This window comes from Xiphophorus maculatus, chromosome 20 (genome assembly GCF_002775205.1).
Source record: "Xiphophorus maculatus strain JP 163 A chromosome 20, X_maculatus-5.0-male, whole genome shotgun sequence".
NCBI lineage: Eukaryota > Metazoa > Chordata > Actinopteri > Cyprinodontiformes > Poeciliidae > Xiphophorus > Xiphophorus maculatus.
The window spans coordinates 13,872,789-13,890,838 of NC_036462.1; the positions used below are offsets into that span (position 1 = coordinate 13,872,789).

Genomic DNA, 18,050 nt, shown 5'->3' on the forward strand with positions numbered 1-18,050 from the left:
TTTTTGACATTAGGGCTACAGAATGCTAGTAATGTTAAAAATTATTATTATCCAAAGGAAATTTATGAAATTTTAGGGGTAGGTACAAAAGTTTGGTAAATGCTAAAAGTATCAAAAAAACTACGAAGGTGGGGTGGTTGTGGGGGATTAATAAGTGACTTCTTGTCCAGTACTCCAGTCATTCAAGAACCACCACTGATTACAGTAATAACTTCCCTCTTCCCTCTGAGTGACACTGCATGTTGTTTGCATACATTGCCACTCTACTGGCAAATCACATACTGTAACTATTTATGTGGACATTATCAGAATATGACATTTGTGTCAGCTTGGTATTTACAGCAGTATCCATCATAAGCTACGGGTAGAAATCCAGAAATGTAAACCCAGCAACTCAACTTGCTTTGTCTCTCCATAGATCTATCAAAAATCCACCATATTTGGCTGCCTCTTGTATTGTCATCCAAGAATTACAACATAGAAACAGTGATTTTTATTTTTTAATTGAGCTTTTGAAAAATGTGTGTTTTTGAGGAATCCTGCAGTATATATTCATTATTTATTGCAAACTGGGCTTTTGATATCAATGAACAGTTGTTGATGAAAAAATACATGACTTGCAAGTGTCTTTAAACTTGATGTTATTTAATCAGGGGGTATTTTAGGCAACCTTAAAGTCCACATGATGCATCAGTTGGGCCTTTGCAGGGTCAGAAAGGAGAGGGTGGGACAGAGAGAGAAGTTCCTGGTGTAAAAAAAAAGGCTGCATCAGTAAGGATATAAAACCTTGAGACAAGAGGATGCTCCTCTCTCAAACCCGCTGCCATCTCAGTGGCGGAAATGTTGGAGTTGGGGTTGGTCGACTTTGAGGTGACATTGACGCTATGTAGATGAGAGTGAGAACCCTGCGCTCCATTTTACGTCCCTGCTCTCTTCAACTCAAACGGCGGCAGCTCCTTTCCCCGTCTTCTCTCCCTGCCTCTCTTTCAGCACCACTCCTTTAAGGACAGCACCTCGCGCTCAAACACGCACTTATCCACCATCCTCTCCCTCCTTCAGGATCAAATGTCTGCTCCTTGACGACGGATGCAAAGTTTCCACCTTGGTTTCGCCGAGCACAAGTAAAAGGAAGTAACTTTTTTGGGGGAACATTGGATATTTCCCCGGTGGGAAACAACCGCACAAACAAGCTGTAATTTCACTGTAAGTACCCTATTCTTATCAAAACAATGTGTTTTGTTTTAATATTTGAAAAAATATATATTTGTAATGTTATTCAGAAGCGATGTGTTAGGACATCGCCACGTTCAGTTGCGATACATTTGGCAAAGCATGCAGATTTGCGGCTGCTCTTCTTTGGAGGCAGACGAATTTTACTATGACTATTTTTTTATTTATTTATGACTTATGTCTCTAACGTGAAATATAAAATGAAAAGTGAGTATTACGCAGAGAAACTGTGCGGTAATGTCGGTCTAACAACCAGTGTGTGCGTCTTATATGCACATTTTACATAAATTTGAAGCTACAATAACTTCATATATGTTTTTATCCAAATGAAACGCATCTCTAAGGCAACCAGAAACATTTAAGAGCTACGTTACCTCACGCCGCTCCAATTACGCACTAAGCGGAGAGCTCTCGAGAGCGCTTCATCCTTCCTTTTACTCCTGTTAGTTAAAATGTATTTTGAATATGAAAATAAAATATCCAATCTAAACGCATGTATGATTTTTTTATTCTAAAGACCGGATGTTGTTTTGGGGGCATCAAATTATACAGATTAATTAGGGAGTAAACCTGTATGGTGAATGGATGGATAAAAGAATTCTGTTGAAGGTGCAGCCTCTATAGAGAGTTATTAGCCTCTCCAGGTGATTCATTAGACGTGGGCTTTGCGACTGCGACTCCTAAATGTGTTTAATTGCTCTGCTGTCGTACTAGAGCACTGGGAAGTGGGCCATTGAATGTAGAGCACAATGAATCAAGGACAAGAGCAGGGCTCTAAATTTCTTCCAACACGGATCCACTTCAGGCCATCAGAAGTGATTCTTGCTGTGGGATGAGTCCTTATTTGATCCCGGTGAGGTTCACTTACTGTGCAGCAGGTTTTTAAAAATAAATAAATAAAGTAAAGTAAAGTAAAGTAAAATAATAATAATAATAATAATAATAATAATAATAATAATTATTATTATTATATATATATATATATATATATATATATATATATATATATATATATATATATATATATATATATATATATATATAATGAGAAGAGAGCACATATATAACATTTTACACAAAAATCTAAATTTCCCTTTTTGTGATAAAAAGAAAAGAAAAAAGTATCTTAACCAGTTCATTTTTGTTTTCAGGGTCTCTGCCTCGCCGCCGTACCTCATCACTCTCAGACCCTCAATCATCCCTTTTCTCACGGCTTTTCTCTGGGGACTACTGTAGTGCAGGACGGATACGCCGCGCTCTGTCTGGACTGGTGCTGAAACCACCACCTCTACGTTGGTCAGGACCTTCCAACACAGACCGTCATTATGGCCACAAACGGGACCAAAGCCTCGGACGGACACGTCTTAACCGAGACCGTGAACGACGCGCCCAGCACCACGCCAAATGACAAACCCAAAACACTGGTGGTGAAGGTGCAGAAGACGAAAAAGGACATACCCGAGAGAGAAACGTGGGTTGGGAAATTTGACTTTCTCCTCTCTTGTGTCGGATACGCAATCGGACTGGGAAATGTGTGGAGATTTCCTTACTTGTGTGGGAAAAACGGCGGAGGTAATCAGGAATTATTTCACTATTTTCAACAAACACCAAAACGGAACGTAAAGGTGACGCGACCAAAGATCGAGAGTCTGATTCTGGAGGGTTTGAAATAAAAGATATCTTAAGTGTATCTTCTCAACAACGCCGTGCGTAATTGCGCACAAGCAGAAATAAAAGAAAATCTGCGCGCTTTTCTGGGTGCAGCCTGAAACCAAATACTCCCTCTACCAAGTAACATGTTGGATTATAGTGAATATTAATTTCATGATTCACACACTTTTGCTTCTCACCTCTCATCCAGGGGCCTTCTTGATTCCCTACTTTTTGACGCTGGTATTTGCTGGCATGCCCCTGTTCTTTCTGGAGACGGCTCTCGGTCAATACACTTCTATTGGAGGTCTGGGAGTGTGGAAGCTGGCCCCAATGTTCAAAGGTAATAAAATACATAACTAACCGGTTGAAGTATTATTGTTAGTTGGAGCTTAATCATTAACATGTGATTGTTATGTTCCTATGTAGAAAATTTATATTCTAAACAGTTTGCTTTCACTGTTATGACAAAGAAGCGATTGGAATGCATGTAATTGAAATTTAATCTTTGTTTGATTTTATTATATTGGTTGGTTGTGAGTATATATTTCTGGATACAAATTGAATCTGTTTGTCTTATAAAATGTCTTCAGGTGGCTTTTTTTCATCAAACATTATCATAAGAATGCATTAATTTCAATGAACTGAATTAAAATAAACTGAATTGAATAGAGGTCAGATAATGTAAAACCTTATCTTTCAAACTGCTTTCAGTGTTTTTTCTCTCTCTTTTTTTAACATAGACTTAACATTATCTCTGTATTTTGTGTTCCAGGTGTGGGTCTGGCTGCTGCTGTTCTATCTTTTTGGCTCAATATCTATTACATTGTAATCATTGCTTGGGCTATTTATTATCTGTACAACTCCTTCACCACTGTGAGTATATTCACTCTGTAAAATCATGACACCTTCTCCCTTTATGTCATTCAAAGCATAGCTGTTCTTTTTAATGTATCTTTACATTGTAATTTACTTTAGTCATGTGGCAGGCTGCTTGCCAGAACCTCTTATGTAAGGCTGCACAACCCTTTAACAGAGTATGACTTTTATTACTTCCTTTCCCGCATAATTAGCGCCTCACACAAGGTATTGATAAATGCATTCTGCGATGAAGCATTCACTCCACTGAGAAAACCATGAAATCTCAATGTCCCGAATGAGCATCTCAGTCTTGGCTGCCTGACAGGCAAAGACTGAGAATGGGACTCAGCGATGGGAGCGGGTTCGAGGAAAAAAAGAGCTTTCTCCCTGTCTCTATGTTTTTTTTTTCTTCTCCTCATTTTCAGGACCTGCCATGGAAGACATGTGGCAATGCCTGGAACACAGATCGCTGCTACACTAACTACAGTATCACGGACACGACAAACCTCACCAGTGCTGTGGTGGAGTTCTGGGAGTAAGTTGGACATCTGAGTCGCCACAGTCTGAAATGTTGTGAACAAATTAAATCCGATAAGGTCACTGCCTGCCAGTGAGGGTAAGGAAGGGTCAGATTAGGGATCAGAGATAGGCTGATGTAGCAGTTTGCATGCTATGTACCAGATCCTTGAGTAGAGCATTTGCTTCAAGACATTATGAGAAATACAAAAAAAAGTAACTTCAAAACAGATACAAACAATACAAAATGCAAAAAAAAAAAAAAAGATTTTAGGGCTTCTGAAAAGATTCAGGGGGAAAGTTAAATCTCTAAATACCAAGATGCATGCATGCATATTTCTGCATGTATGAAATTCATGTTACTCTTCTGCATAACAGTATGGCCACTTTGCTTTTTCGCTGCAGACGCAACATGCACCAGCTGACGGATGGTTTGGAAAAACCTGGGGAGGTCAGGATTCCACTGGCCATCACTCTCGCCATTGCATGGGTGCTCGTCTATTTCTGTATCTGGAAGGGGGTCAGCTGGACAGGCAAAGTGAGTATACAAAGATGCAAACTCCAGTCCTCGAGGGCCGCTGTCCTGCAACTTTTAGATGTCCCTCTGTTGCACCACACCTGAATAGAATAATTAGGTCATTAGCAAGGCTCTGGAGAACTGATCTACACAAGGAGGAGGTAATTAAGCCATTTCATTTCAGCATTTTGTACCTGTGGCACATCTAAACACTGCAGGATACCGGCCCTTGAGGACTGGAGTTTGACACCTGTGGGCTAAACAAACAGACAGTTCCAGAATATCAGAGTCTGCAGTAAAGATCAAGGATTACTTTTGAAATATGTTCTAAAAATAGCTTTACTGCTTATTGGTGTAGTTGTTTGTCATTGGCATACAGTACATTAACAACTACTAAATAACAAAAGGAAAGCTCTTTAATTCAAGCAATTGAACATATTTGCTTATTTTACAAAAAAGTCAGTGTCCTCTCCATTTTAATGACTTGTTAAGTTGAATGCACAGGCGTAAAATTGGCTCAGATAAGAAGGTGAAAGTGCACTGGGAGTGTGCTGAACCTACTCATCCTGAGGTCATTTTGTCTCAGAGGAAGGGCTGACTGGGACACTGTGCAGTGCTGTGGGAATGGTGCCACAGTAACAGTAAATTGACAATTTGAGCTAAATTGCTTTTTTGCAGAACAAATATACTCAATCCAACATGTAGTTGTAGTTCACAGAATATAGCGATTGCTCTAACAGTGACGTGTCTCACAGGTTGTCTACTTCTCGGCAACATACCCTTACTTTATGCTGTTCATCCTGTTTTGCCGTGGCGTCACTCTGCCTGGAGCTATTGACGGGATTCTCTTCTACATCACACCAGACTTCCAGAAACTCAAAGAGTCTGAGGTGAGCCTTTTGACTTGTGTTGAGAAAGATACAGCTATGTGACATAAACTGCAGCACAGAAGGCTCCAGCGGATGAGCTGTGCCAGAAAATGGATGCGTTTCACTCTTTGGACATAAAATTTCCAAAGTTGTGGGTAGACTACAGAGAGGCCTTTTTTATGGAAGAACATTCAAAGTGCTGATATATTAATGGAATTTTTGCAGATGCAGTGCTATGCAAAATATTTTGACATTTTTGTCGCCTTACAATGGGAATTTTTGTGACAAACCAACACAAAGTAGAACATAATGTGTGATGTGGAAGAAAAATGATACGTGGTTTTCTAAATAAAAAACATGAAAAGAGTAACATGCATTCATATCCATCCCCTTTGCACTGGTTCCCCTAAAAAAGTTGAAACAGCTAACTTCAGAAGTTACAAAATTATAAAACAAACTCAATAAGAGTGGATTAACTTCTGTATAATTCTCCGTTTTTAGTGAAAAAAATGTATGACGGACATTTTTTGTGCTTTAATCACAAATTTAGAAAAAAATGGCAAGAAAGTTTAAAAAAAAGTCTTACTCAGAGCTGCCACAAATTTGTGTTGCTCTGTCAGATGCAACCCCAGTATTTGACTGTGATGTTTGCATTATGGTAAGTACTTCTCAAAACCACAGTGGGTACAGATCAGTGCACACAATACAATGCAATCAAAAGCTAAACATAAATGTTGCTTGTTAGTTTAAATTCAATGGATATGTAGCCAATGTTTAATTAATTCACGTGTGAATGTCACTATAGAGATAATGATACGCTTTTAATATTGAGAAGAGGTGAGAACAGCGTGATGAGAGTGGAGGGTTTTTTCCTATTACTGTTTAAACAAAATAATGGGCATTTCAATATCAATTCCTCAAGCTAATAATATAGAAAACATGCTTCAACACAAACATATGTGCAGATATTCGTTTATACACAGTGACTGGCATATTTTCTAATCCCTGTGTGTCAGGTATGGCTCGATGCTGCCACTCAGATCTTCTTTTCCTACGGTCTGGGATTAGGTTCTCTGATTGCGCTTGGCAGCTACAATCCCTTCAATAATAACGTCTACAGGTAGGTGACACAAGTATGCTGCCTTTAAGGCTAATTTATCACTGCAAATATACAGTTCTGATCACCCACATGGCATTTTTACAGAATTAATGCAAATGTCTCCAATTTGTTGTTTTTGTGTTCACTCCACAGTAAAAACCTTTCTTTTTATTTTTATTAGGGCAATTGACTACACAGGATTAATTGTTAATTTATTTTGTTTCTTTTTTGTTTGTTTTTTTACAATTAAACAATATGTAACTCATTTTATGTCTCATTTATAGTCAGCTTAAAGAATAAAGACTGGTCAGGGGCAAAAGTGCACATATTGAACAATATTAAAGCACACTGCTATTTTTAAAAAAAAATTAAAAGGAGGTTAGCACAAACTGTATGCTGTGGTTCTGCAGGACGCAAAATGGCTTTCGACTTCTCCCCCCTCCTTTCCCCTCAAATGTTTCTCTCCAATGTGTGACGGGGTGATAAGGAATTGATACAGCCGTAACAATGGCCTGTGCTCCGTCTCTCCCCTGCAGAGATTCTATCATTGTCTGCTGCATCAACTCCTTCACCAGTATGTTCGCCGGCTTTGTCATCTTTTCCATTGTGGGATTCATGGCTAATGTAACAAAGAGGCCAATTGCTGATGTGGCGGCCTCAGGTAATTGCAATCAATGTTGAAATACAACAATAGACAATACAACAATATAGCAATGCAATAGACACAAGGACAAGATTAAATATATATATATATATATATGTATATATATATATATATATATATGAAAAGAAATTTCACTGAATTTTCTAAATTTACAACCAAAAAGAAATACTGGGATATTTATTAAAAGAATGGCTAATTTCAACAGGAATACTCTGAGTCTTTTATGTTTGTTGGACAATTAAGTAGAATTTTCTCCCAAGATATTTATTTAAAGAGCAACTTCTATTTATATATTTTATTAAGTTTTATTTTATTAATTTATCTTTTTTCTGTATTGTTACATTTGCAAGGGTTCTTCTTCATTGATACCAATAACATATGTTTAATAAATTTCCCACTGTATATTTGAGCTAACAGTAATTTATCTTACATCAGGACCTGGCCTGGCATTTTTGGCATATCCTGAAGCCGTCACCCAGCTGCCTATCTCTCCTCTCTGGGCCATATTGTTTTTCTCCATGCTGCTGATGCTGGGAATCGACAGCCAGGTGAAAATAATCCAATAAATATGGTCTGTTTTTTGGACCGTTCCAATATGTATTTAGCTAAAATAGTTTTTTAAAGCTCTAACTCATTACATGATTCTGACCTCATGTCACAGAATTTCATTATTGCTACTTATCCTTGTACTTTGCTGTAGTGTTTTCATATGTGCACTAAAACCTTTGCAATGATTTTACTGTGACAGCAGTGTGTTAAGTGACACAGTTTTAAAATGACTCTACAAACTTTACAGTTCTGCACTGTGGAAGGTTTCATCACTGCACTGGTTGATGAGTTTCCTCACATCCTCCGAAAGCGTAGAGAAATCTTCATCGCTGTCGTCTGCCTTGTTTCTTATATTATTGGCCTGTCCAACATCACACAGGTAAATATCCCCGTGATCAAGCGTGAGTTTCCTCTATGTTTCTATTTTTTATGAGATTGATTCTAACAGAAATGCAAGGTTGTTCACATAAATATTACCACCTCTTAATTGTACATTTTATGATTTCCGAAAGACAAGCTACAGTTTTCCTCTTTAACTTTTAAAGAGTTTCATGTGTAGTAAGGCATGTATTAGGTCTTATTGAAGTTTTAAACGGCTATTTTTCTAATTTCCCTTAGCTGCTATCTGTGCTGCAGCGCCAATGCTAATGCACCAGTGAGTGGCTCTTTGTTAGAGTTTTCCCCACTAAGAGAGAGAGAGAGACTGTTACCTCTGTGTGTCTTTGACTTGAAAGAGGGAAGGTCCTGACTGACTGTTGTTGTGTGTGAACCAAACAGTTGTTTAAATGACTCAGTCTTCTTGAAGTTTCTGAATGATGTTTTGCAAAGGATACCGTTTGGGGATTCTGTTGAGCTTCTGGGTAGCTTTAGTGGATAACAATAGGGTTGCTTGAAGATCTGTGAATCTGAGGAATGACCGCCCAGATTATAATACAAGTGATGTTTTCTTTTTGAGCTTCTAGGAACTGGACACGCACAATGATTTTAACATAAGATTTGTTTTAAAATTTTTAAAATTTTTGTGTTGAAATTTGTGTTGTCTTTTGCAGTTATATATTGATATCTATGTGCTATATCTTTGAGTGAGGGCATTGTTGTCAGCTGGTCACTACCTGCCAGTGACACACTCAAATAGGTGAGATGGGTGAACTGGGAATATCTGGTAGTACGTCCTTTTTATGACATTCTCAACTCATTCTGGAGAGTTTCTCAAAGTAATCCAGGAAAGGTTGAGGATTTGAAACTGGCCTTGAGCAGGATCTCCATATTGCAGATGTAGCTTTCATGAACTATAGATTTTAGAGACCACAGGAGCTTTTGACACCCACCAGTATTATTAGATACCATGAACCTGAAGAGGGAAGCCTTTGGGATTATTTTACTCTTAAGATTTCTGAACAAATTGAGACATAGCCGATGAGCAGCAGAAGTGTGATTTTTATGGTTAAAAGTATGGAAAATTCAGTTTTCAAGGAAGTTGAAGATGCATTGCAAAATGACGTTCATTTGGCCTTGGAAAGATTTTTGAAGTATTGTTTGACAAGTTGAATAGAAAGATGAATACTACCATCATGTTCTGTTACCTTGGAATGGTGAACTGAAGACCTGGGTATTGTCAAGCTGTAAAAGGAATACTTATTTGATGGCCTCATTCACAATGCCATCATATCCCTTTAGGAAAGGTATGATCAAAGGACTTGTGGGAATCTTCACCAGTGCAGATGTTGCTCTGGTATTTAAAAAGCTCCCAGGCAACAAGCTAACAAGATTTAAACCAAGATACTGAAGGTGTAAATATTATTGTGTTTTCATTAATGACGGATGTCTTCAGTGTCTTTGGAGAAAGGGGACAAGCCTTTGATTCAGTAGTGTCATTGTGGTCTTTCTTCTGGTTGTTGAAGAGTGACCTGGAAATTAACCCTTTTGGAATCAACAAGTGGGTTAAGATGAGTTTGGTTGTCTGGTCCAGATGAGTTTTATGGACCTTGACATGCCATTCGACTGTGTCTGCCCAGACATTTTGTAATGGGTCCTATCAGAGAACAGGGTACTGACTCTGGATGTTGTCCTTCAATCAACACAAGAACTGCATCATTAGCACAATGTTAAGCTTGTTTCAAGTGCAGGTTGGCCTCAACCAGGGTTGGCACTGATCTTGTTTGTGGTGTTCACTGGCAGGATTTGAAAGGATAGTTGTGGAGAGAAGAGTGTCTGGTTAGCCAATCTCTGGGGTTTCATGTTGGCATTTTGCTTTTTGGTCCTGTTGGCATCTTCAACTTAAAACCTTAGACATTCACTAAAGTTTGCTGCATCCAAGTTTGAATTAGCTGGAATTATATTTTCTGTTTGAGACCATGGATCATATCCAGGAAAAGGTGAACACTTCCTTCCAGTTTAGGCATCAGTGTACGCCTTCAGGGAATTAGTTTAAGAATATTGGTGTCTTGTTCACAAGTGGTAATGGGATGGAGCAAGAGATGGATGGAAGGATTAACAGCTCATCTACATTGATGATGGGTTGCCATGGTGAAGAAAGAACTGACCCAGGAACGCAGACCATGATTTACTTGTAGCTACAGTCCAACCTACACTTATGGTCATGCAGTATGGGTTATGACCAAAAGATAGAGAACCTGGATTTTAGTGACTGAAATTAGCTTGCTTCAAAAGATGACTCTGGATATAGGGTATGGATTACATTCATCCAGAAGGGGGACTTAAGATGCCTCCTAGGTATTCTTTCTTTTGAAGGGGAATCCCAGGGCAGAATCACAAAGACACTCAGGTTTAGGGACAATACATCCCTTCTCACCTAGGAATGCCTAGGGACAGACCAGAAAGAATTGGAGAGTGTTGTTGGGGAAGTGGACATTTAGGTTTCTCAACAGACCTACTACCCCATTGACCTGATCTCAGATAACCAATGGTTGGATGGATGGTTGGATAGGTATTCTGTGACAATATTGTTTTTTTATCTCCAATAATGAAAAACTGCTTGTTTGCTTTAATCTTCACCTCACAGCCTCAAGATGGCTTTCATCTTTGGTAATCAATTTCCATAAAGCTGAATTTTCCAGAAAAAAATTGGTTAATAAAAGGTACCAAACAATTGACATGACGCCGACTCCGCCCACATGCTGATGTAGAGCAATCCTCCATCAATCATTCCAGGGCATTTGTCAGCAACTGACCAATCAGCGTTCCTAGTACAGTACTCCTAGAATATTGACAGTATCTATCATTGAAAACACACTGCAGTCAGAGAGAATTTGAGGAAAATAATAGATAATCACTGTCCAAGTTGTCAGTATATGCATTTCCGACAGCAAGTGTCATGTTCTGTGTTTTCTGTGTATTTATTTAGAGTTTTCTGTGTCCCCGAGTCTTCGTGTTGTCCTGTCTTCCCCTTGATTGTTCCCAGGTGTGTCTCGTTCTGTGATTACCCGCTGTGTATTTAACTCCACCTGTGTTCCTTGTTCCTCGTCGGGTCCTTGTCTTGCAATTGTCTAACGTGCGTGCTGTCATTCGTGTCCAGTCGTGTTAACGGTTGCTACCGGCGTCGAGCCCTGGCTTCTGCTCGGCCGTGCTGCCCGTTGCTGGATGGTGTTTATTCTTCATTAAAATCATCATTATTCATCTTACCTGGGTCTACAGCGTTTGCCTCACCACCTCAACACCCGCAACTCATGACAGAAGGTGTAGAAGGCGGAATACAATTTACTACATTTCCAAAACCAAAAAGGACTCTGGAATAACGCAAATCTTACAGTCGTAAGATTAGAGTGATTTTGTTACTAGTCTGAGATCACTATTCTGCTATCTTGTTTATTCAAGCTTCTGTTTTTAAACCTAATAGTTACATTGTCATTTAGTATTGACTTTACTATTGGACTGTCTTTTACAATTTATGGTCTACTTGAACCATGGTAATTGGAGTCTGGAGTCCTAGACTTACAACAGTGTTTTAAATGAATACATGAAAAAATACAAATAATATTTCACCACAGAAAATTATTGTAGCTATGCATAAAACTCGAGGTTAAATCGTCCCTCTGTTCCTACAGAACTTGATTCTAAAAGGAAATTAACCACTTTGGCAATGTACACTAACAAACTATTCTGTTTGTAATAAATGACCACAATAATAGATCTCTTACAAGTAAGACACTGAAAAAATCCATACAAATATATTACTGCTTCCCACAGCCATAGTCAATACTGTAAGCTCAGATTTTACACTCCATTATTCCTCCAGACCAGTTTGAGACTGTCCTACACATAAGTATAACTACATTTTATGTTTATGTTTACAATATCCTATTTGTCTCATCTTTGTTTCATTCTTAATTTGCAGGGTGGACTGTATGTGTTCAAGCTCTTTGACTACTACTCAGCGAGTGGAATGTCCCTGCTTTTCCTGGTCTTCTTTGAGTGTATCTCAATTTCATGGTTCTATGGTGAGCATTTTTTTCATAATGCATATAAAAATGACTGAAGTCTCAAAAGTCATATAAAGATTATGAAAAAACATCTTTATCTTGTTCATTTTTTACATGCAGGTGTGAATAAATTCTTTGATAACATTGAGGAAATGGTTGGCTACAGGCCCTGTCTGTGGTGGAAGGCCTGCTGGGTTGTTTTCACTCCTCTCATTGTGGCTGTAAGTGTTACCTGTTGTAATATTTAACAATAAACCATTGCAGTTTAAGAGTATGTATTTGAATCTTTACACATTTTGTCATGCTATATCCCCAAATTTTTCTATGTTGTTGTTGTTTTATAAGAAAGATAAAGGTAAACCTATACATGCTGTGTCCACTGTGGATGCTTTTTACATGAAAGCTGGTCAGAGTTATTGGGAAAATGGGATATAATGGACAAAATGTCTATCAATGTACGATGCTGAGATATATTTTTTTGTCCCTCTATTCTCCAGGGAGTGTTCTTGTTCAGTGCAGTGCAGATGGTTCCCCTTACTATGGGAGATTATGTGTTCCCTAGCTGGGGTCAGGGAGTTGGTTGGTTGATGGCCCTATCCTCCATGATTCTCATCCCAGGCTACATGGGCTACATGTTCCTGACACTCAAAGGCACCTACAAAGAGGTAAGACGTTATCACCATATGTATCTTCTTTTGAATTTATCTATTTAAACTCAGTGCGCCATACATCTGTTTGAATAAAGCTGCAAATTAGGTCCAGAATATTTGCATAATTCTGAAATCTGCAGCCAAGAAAATGGTGTTGTCAGTTCCTATTGGATTACTGGTTGTACAAGATAGTTTTTTTTTAATAAACCCACTTTAACTTACTGTACATTAGTATATTAAGACAAAATAAGCTCTAAAGATTTTATACAAAACATAATCTTTGCAGAGATACCCAGTCACATTTGTTACCACAAAGTCAAACTGGAATCTATTCATCTAGAATCAACAGTAAGAATTAATTTGTTGACATGAAGCCAAAAGGGTACCCAATTGTAAAAGAAAAAAATGCTGAGCTTTACTTTGTCTTATTTTCTTCAGAGGATTAAAACCAAACTCTGGCACCATGATTCAGTGATTTTTAATGAACAAACTCACAAGCATGCTTGATAGAGAAATAATAAATTGAAATGAAGAGTGTTACTGTGATAAAAGGATTAGTGAAAGAAAAATTATTGGTTGTATAAAGCAGTTTTTATAGCTTTCTGTTTCAACAGCCACTGAGCTATTAGAAAACCATCTGCCGTGATGGAGTCCTATTTCATTGATCCGACTGTCCTAATCAATAACAGACAAAACTTTTTTAGCTCAGCATTTACATTATTGGCTGCTTGATGTCTACTCCTGCGCAATGTACAGAATACAGCTCCCAGTGACATATATAGCTTATGGATTCTGTAAGAGTAAATGTACCATAATTGCAGGCATTGCAAAAGAGGCTATCAGAGGCGAAATGCAGCTGTCAGATCGTGCTGTACCAGCTGATGGCTGATTGTGTAATTGTAGCAATCAGGCAGCTGAATGCTGCTCTGCTTTCAGGCCAACACTTAGTTTCACAAACACTTCATTAAAGTGACTGTAGAAGTGTGTAGTCCAACTTGGAAAACTTCAAGTTTTTTGATAATTTGGTACATTTTTTGGACACTGACATCCTCCTTGTGATTGCAGCTGTGGAGCCAATGTGAATTGACCTTCTTACTGTGTAGAAAATAATTAACACATCCATATTGAACTTTTTGTCATTGTTTCAACCACAACTCTAACCTGTAAGCTAAACAGAAATTATGTCACATATACATGTAATTCTGATTAATAAAAATGTACTTACAAAAGAGAAAACAAAAAGTCTTCAAGAGAAGCACATAGGCTAATGATTTATGGTCTGGTGAAATAGGTTATATTGTTTTTTTTAAAATCAATCATCAAGTGTGAAGACTTTATATCCACTCTTACATCTACTATGATATAAATCATGTCTGCAGAAGCTGTTTTTTAATCCCTCTGATCTTCTTCTCAGCGCCTGCGCATGATGATCAAACCTCTGGTTCTGGTGAAGACTCAGGAAAATGGTCCAGATCAGCAGGCAGAAAGCCAGAATCAAAACCCTGCCAATGAGGAAGCCTACATCTAAAAAGAAATAACTAAGCTCTGTCTGCCTCTCTGTTTGAACAGCCAGACCGGCGCTGCACCGTAATCAAGGTTGGGAACAACCACTAGACTTCTACGTCTGCTTTTATTCACCTACCTCCTGGGGACATGTGAAACCAACCTGATTACACAGTTATTTTAAAGGGGGTTGTTCTGTTTCTTTATTTTTATAATACAGAGATATAAAACTTATGAAGAAGAAGAAAAAAAACCCAGCAAAGTTGTTGTGATATTTTGAATTTCATTATGCAAAAGTTTAGCCTTCGTAGAAAAAGAAAATGTGACTTAGAGAACTACTGTATATTGAAGATATATAATTTAAATCTGAAGGCCCTCACTGATTCAATAATATCACTATGAAAATTAACATAATCAACTAATCTCAAAATACTGTACAAAGAAAATTGTGAGTAAAATCTATTTTATTTTGTAAATGAATGCAGTGTAGCTGTTAAATAAATAGCTAAAGTTTTATGGATTAAAAATTTAATATAGATCAATTTCAAGCAAAGACAATATGGGAATGTGCAACAGGTAAGGCCAAATCTGTTTGTATGTGTAAATTATATCTTAGCCAGACTATCACTCCCTTGCAGAATCCTGCACCTCTTTGGAAATGTTTACTACTCTTGTTGGGGGCTACATTAGAAAAGCACAAGTACCTTGTGGTATTTTGAATACTTCTTTTTGGCATGACTGAAACCTGTGACAACAGCAAAAATAACTTATATAGGATACTTAGCAAGACTGTTATGACTGTTTTATTTGTTTTCTAAAGAACATATAATTTGTATGTTGTCTGAATCTCCGTTTAGGGTCATTTTTTTAGATTATTTTCTATATGTGAACGTGAGAAGGACCAAATTGCTTGCTATAGTTTGAACAATTTGTGTAGGTGTTTTACCTGCAGACTAAATATGGATTCAATAATGCACCCTTTTGATGCAGAAAAGCAATAGTTAGGAAAAATAAAACAGCATCAGTGTACAAGCACAAGGTTATTCTATGGACTAAAGCCTCTAATATGAAAGGTATAGCCATTCTATAGGCATCTATGGTATAGCCAATCCCTCTTTAGTTCCATTTTGAGAGCAGTTGTTTGAAAAATGTGTATTTTTAAGTAACTGAGGGATGGTTAAGTGAGGATAAAGTACTGAGTGAAGCAGTTGCTGCATGCTGCCTTGACAGGCACCCAGCGTTGGTGGTAGAAAAATGGATTTTTGTGACAGCTACCGATGTTCTGCCTGTTCTTGTTTACTTGTATATCTGTCTAGTAACCCACTCCTCAGGAACAAATGTAGATATGACCAAACTGTTTTAGGCAACTTGATTCGCTGAAACAATTATTACTCCATCTGGAAAAATGTAGTCATCTAAACCCTAAACATTTTTCTGTCTAAAAATTCATGAAGATGCAAATGGTATAAAGTCTTTGTGATAAGATGCTATGGGCTAAAATTTAAAACCTGATCTCAATTTTGTGCTTTCTTATTCTTATCATCTGTAATAGACATGATATGACAGGTTTGGGTGAAAATAGCATGGCATTACTGTGCACAAATAAACAAATGTACACAAATATTTGAAACAAAAACATATCACATGATCTAATTACTTTCTTAAATAGAAAAGTAATAACTATTTCTGCAGCCACCAAACTAATGTAAGATATTGATTACATTTTAAATATAATATCAGTGACTCCCTATTATAACACAAACCACTTCATAAATATCATCTTGACAGATTTTCTATAACAGTACTACTGCAGGACATCAGCATTGTTACTCTGTTGTGTGATATCTTCAAAACTCACATTAACAAGCAAAAAAATAATTATCCATTATTATCTATTGGTTCCGCTCGATTGGTTTAAGGACAGGGTTTAAATGTTTCATTTTCATTCAGAAGATTTCTCAGCACTCTTGTATGGCTGACAAGCAAATGAAATTAAATGACCAGTAATTAGTTGTGGTAAAATAATTTTATAAAAATCTCTTCCAAAAAGAGATTCTACAGGTTGTAATAGAGAAATACAAAACAATCTTATTAGTCTTAATTGCTAGCAGAAGTTATCCTAGTTAATGAGAGTATCAATGAGCAAATCCCATAATCCCATAGTGTTTTGAATTTATGCCTGAACAATTGTTAAACTGGGATTGATGTCAATCCCAACCCAAGTTTATATTTCGGACATGTAATGAATGCAGCATAAGCATCCAATTCGTGGGTGTTTTACCAGACAAATGCTATAAGTAGCCCAAAGGTAAAAGACAGTACAAGTACAAAGTTTCCTCAAGACTATGTTCTGTTCAGCCAGCAATATTTCCAAACAATTGGATTTGTCTTTAGGAAAAAGTGTTGTAGCTTTCTTTCAGGTAACTGTCAAGCACTTTTATTGTGGCACTTTCTCAAGCATCTCATTAAAATGACTCTTAAACCAGTTGGAAGACAATGAGAGAAAAGTAATGCGAACGTTGATATATCTTGATGCCAGTAACCAATGCCTATTCTGTAATGGTCCTCCTGGACTAAGGTGTATATATATGATTCATTAATTCTCAGAGTGAGGAGCTTTTTATCAATCAGAGGACTTTATACTGTTAGCATAAAAACACACAAGCACATGCCACACAGGCCAACAACACAAACTATAAAGCAAAGAGAAATTTTGCATATCTAATGATACTTGATTCTGTGAAGGATTCCAGTATAAAAGCAAACATGGATTTTAACGTTATCACAAACTGCTAACTAGGTGACAAAGAAGGATCAAGACAATATGCTAATATGGCAGCTACATACAGCAGGCACCAGGCGGAATCATTCCCGTTCCTTAAAACTGTACTGGCTTATTTAAGATATATGAATCAAAATGTGCAATGATGCAAGGGTTCCATGAATTTTGTATAAAGTTACCACACCGCAGTTTCTCTCTTGAATGATGTTGTAAACTGGATTGTGTAATACATGTATCTGTAAATGTCCGTATACGCTGAGTTTTTCTTTATTCTGTCTAAATGTTGAATGAAAAAAATGTGACACTTTTTGCTGTTTTCTGCAATAATACTGTCTCAAAAATTAAGGCACATATCTCTCTCCACTGTAAAAATGAGGACAACAATAACAGAATAGAGTAATAATAAAGAGATAATAATAATAATAATAATAATAATAATAAAAATGTTATAGAAATGTCTAGTCAGGGAATATTGTTTTGTATATTTTTAGCTGTTATATGGGCCTAATGTAAAATATTATATGTAAAAATATAATAAATGTGTTTAGATGGTGTTCTATGAAAAAGCATGATTGCTATATATGTTCTCTGCAAAATTAAATAAAGATATATAGATTATAAAGTCTGCATTGTGTCATTTTCACTGCATCTGTTTAAAGCACTATAACCCAGCATAATACATAACGGATGTATTATAAAACCATTTCACTTTCTGCAATGG

General features: G+C 37.2%; 1 protein-coding gene across 1 annotated transcript; it reads left to right on the forward strand.

Moving 5' to 3' along the window:
• The first annotated feature begins 779 nt into the window (after positions 1–779).
• On the forward strand, positions 780–17,024 carry slc6a1 (solute carrier family 6 member 1). Its single transcript, XM_005796961.2, has 15 exons — positions 780–1,203; positions 2,382–2,802; positions 3,092–3,223; positions 3,656–3,756; positions 4,167–4,276; positions 4,663–4,795; positions 5,530–5,664; positions 6,660–6,763; positions 7,279–7,403; positions 7,842–7,954; positions 8,203–8,334; positions 12,310–12,412; positions 12,515–12,615; positions 12,892–13,059; positions 14,459–17,024. Exons 2-15 carry the CDS (start codon positions 2,556–2,558, stop codon positions 14,570–14,572), a joined length of 1,818 nt encoding a protein of 605 aa, XP_005797018.1. The 5' UTR covers positions 780–1,203; positions 2,382–2,555; the 3' UTR covers positions 14,573–17,024.
• The last annotated feature ends 1,026 nt before the right edge of the window (positions 17,025–18,050 follow it).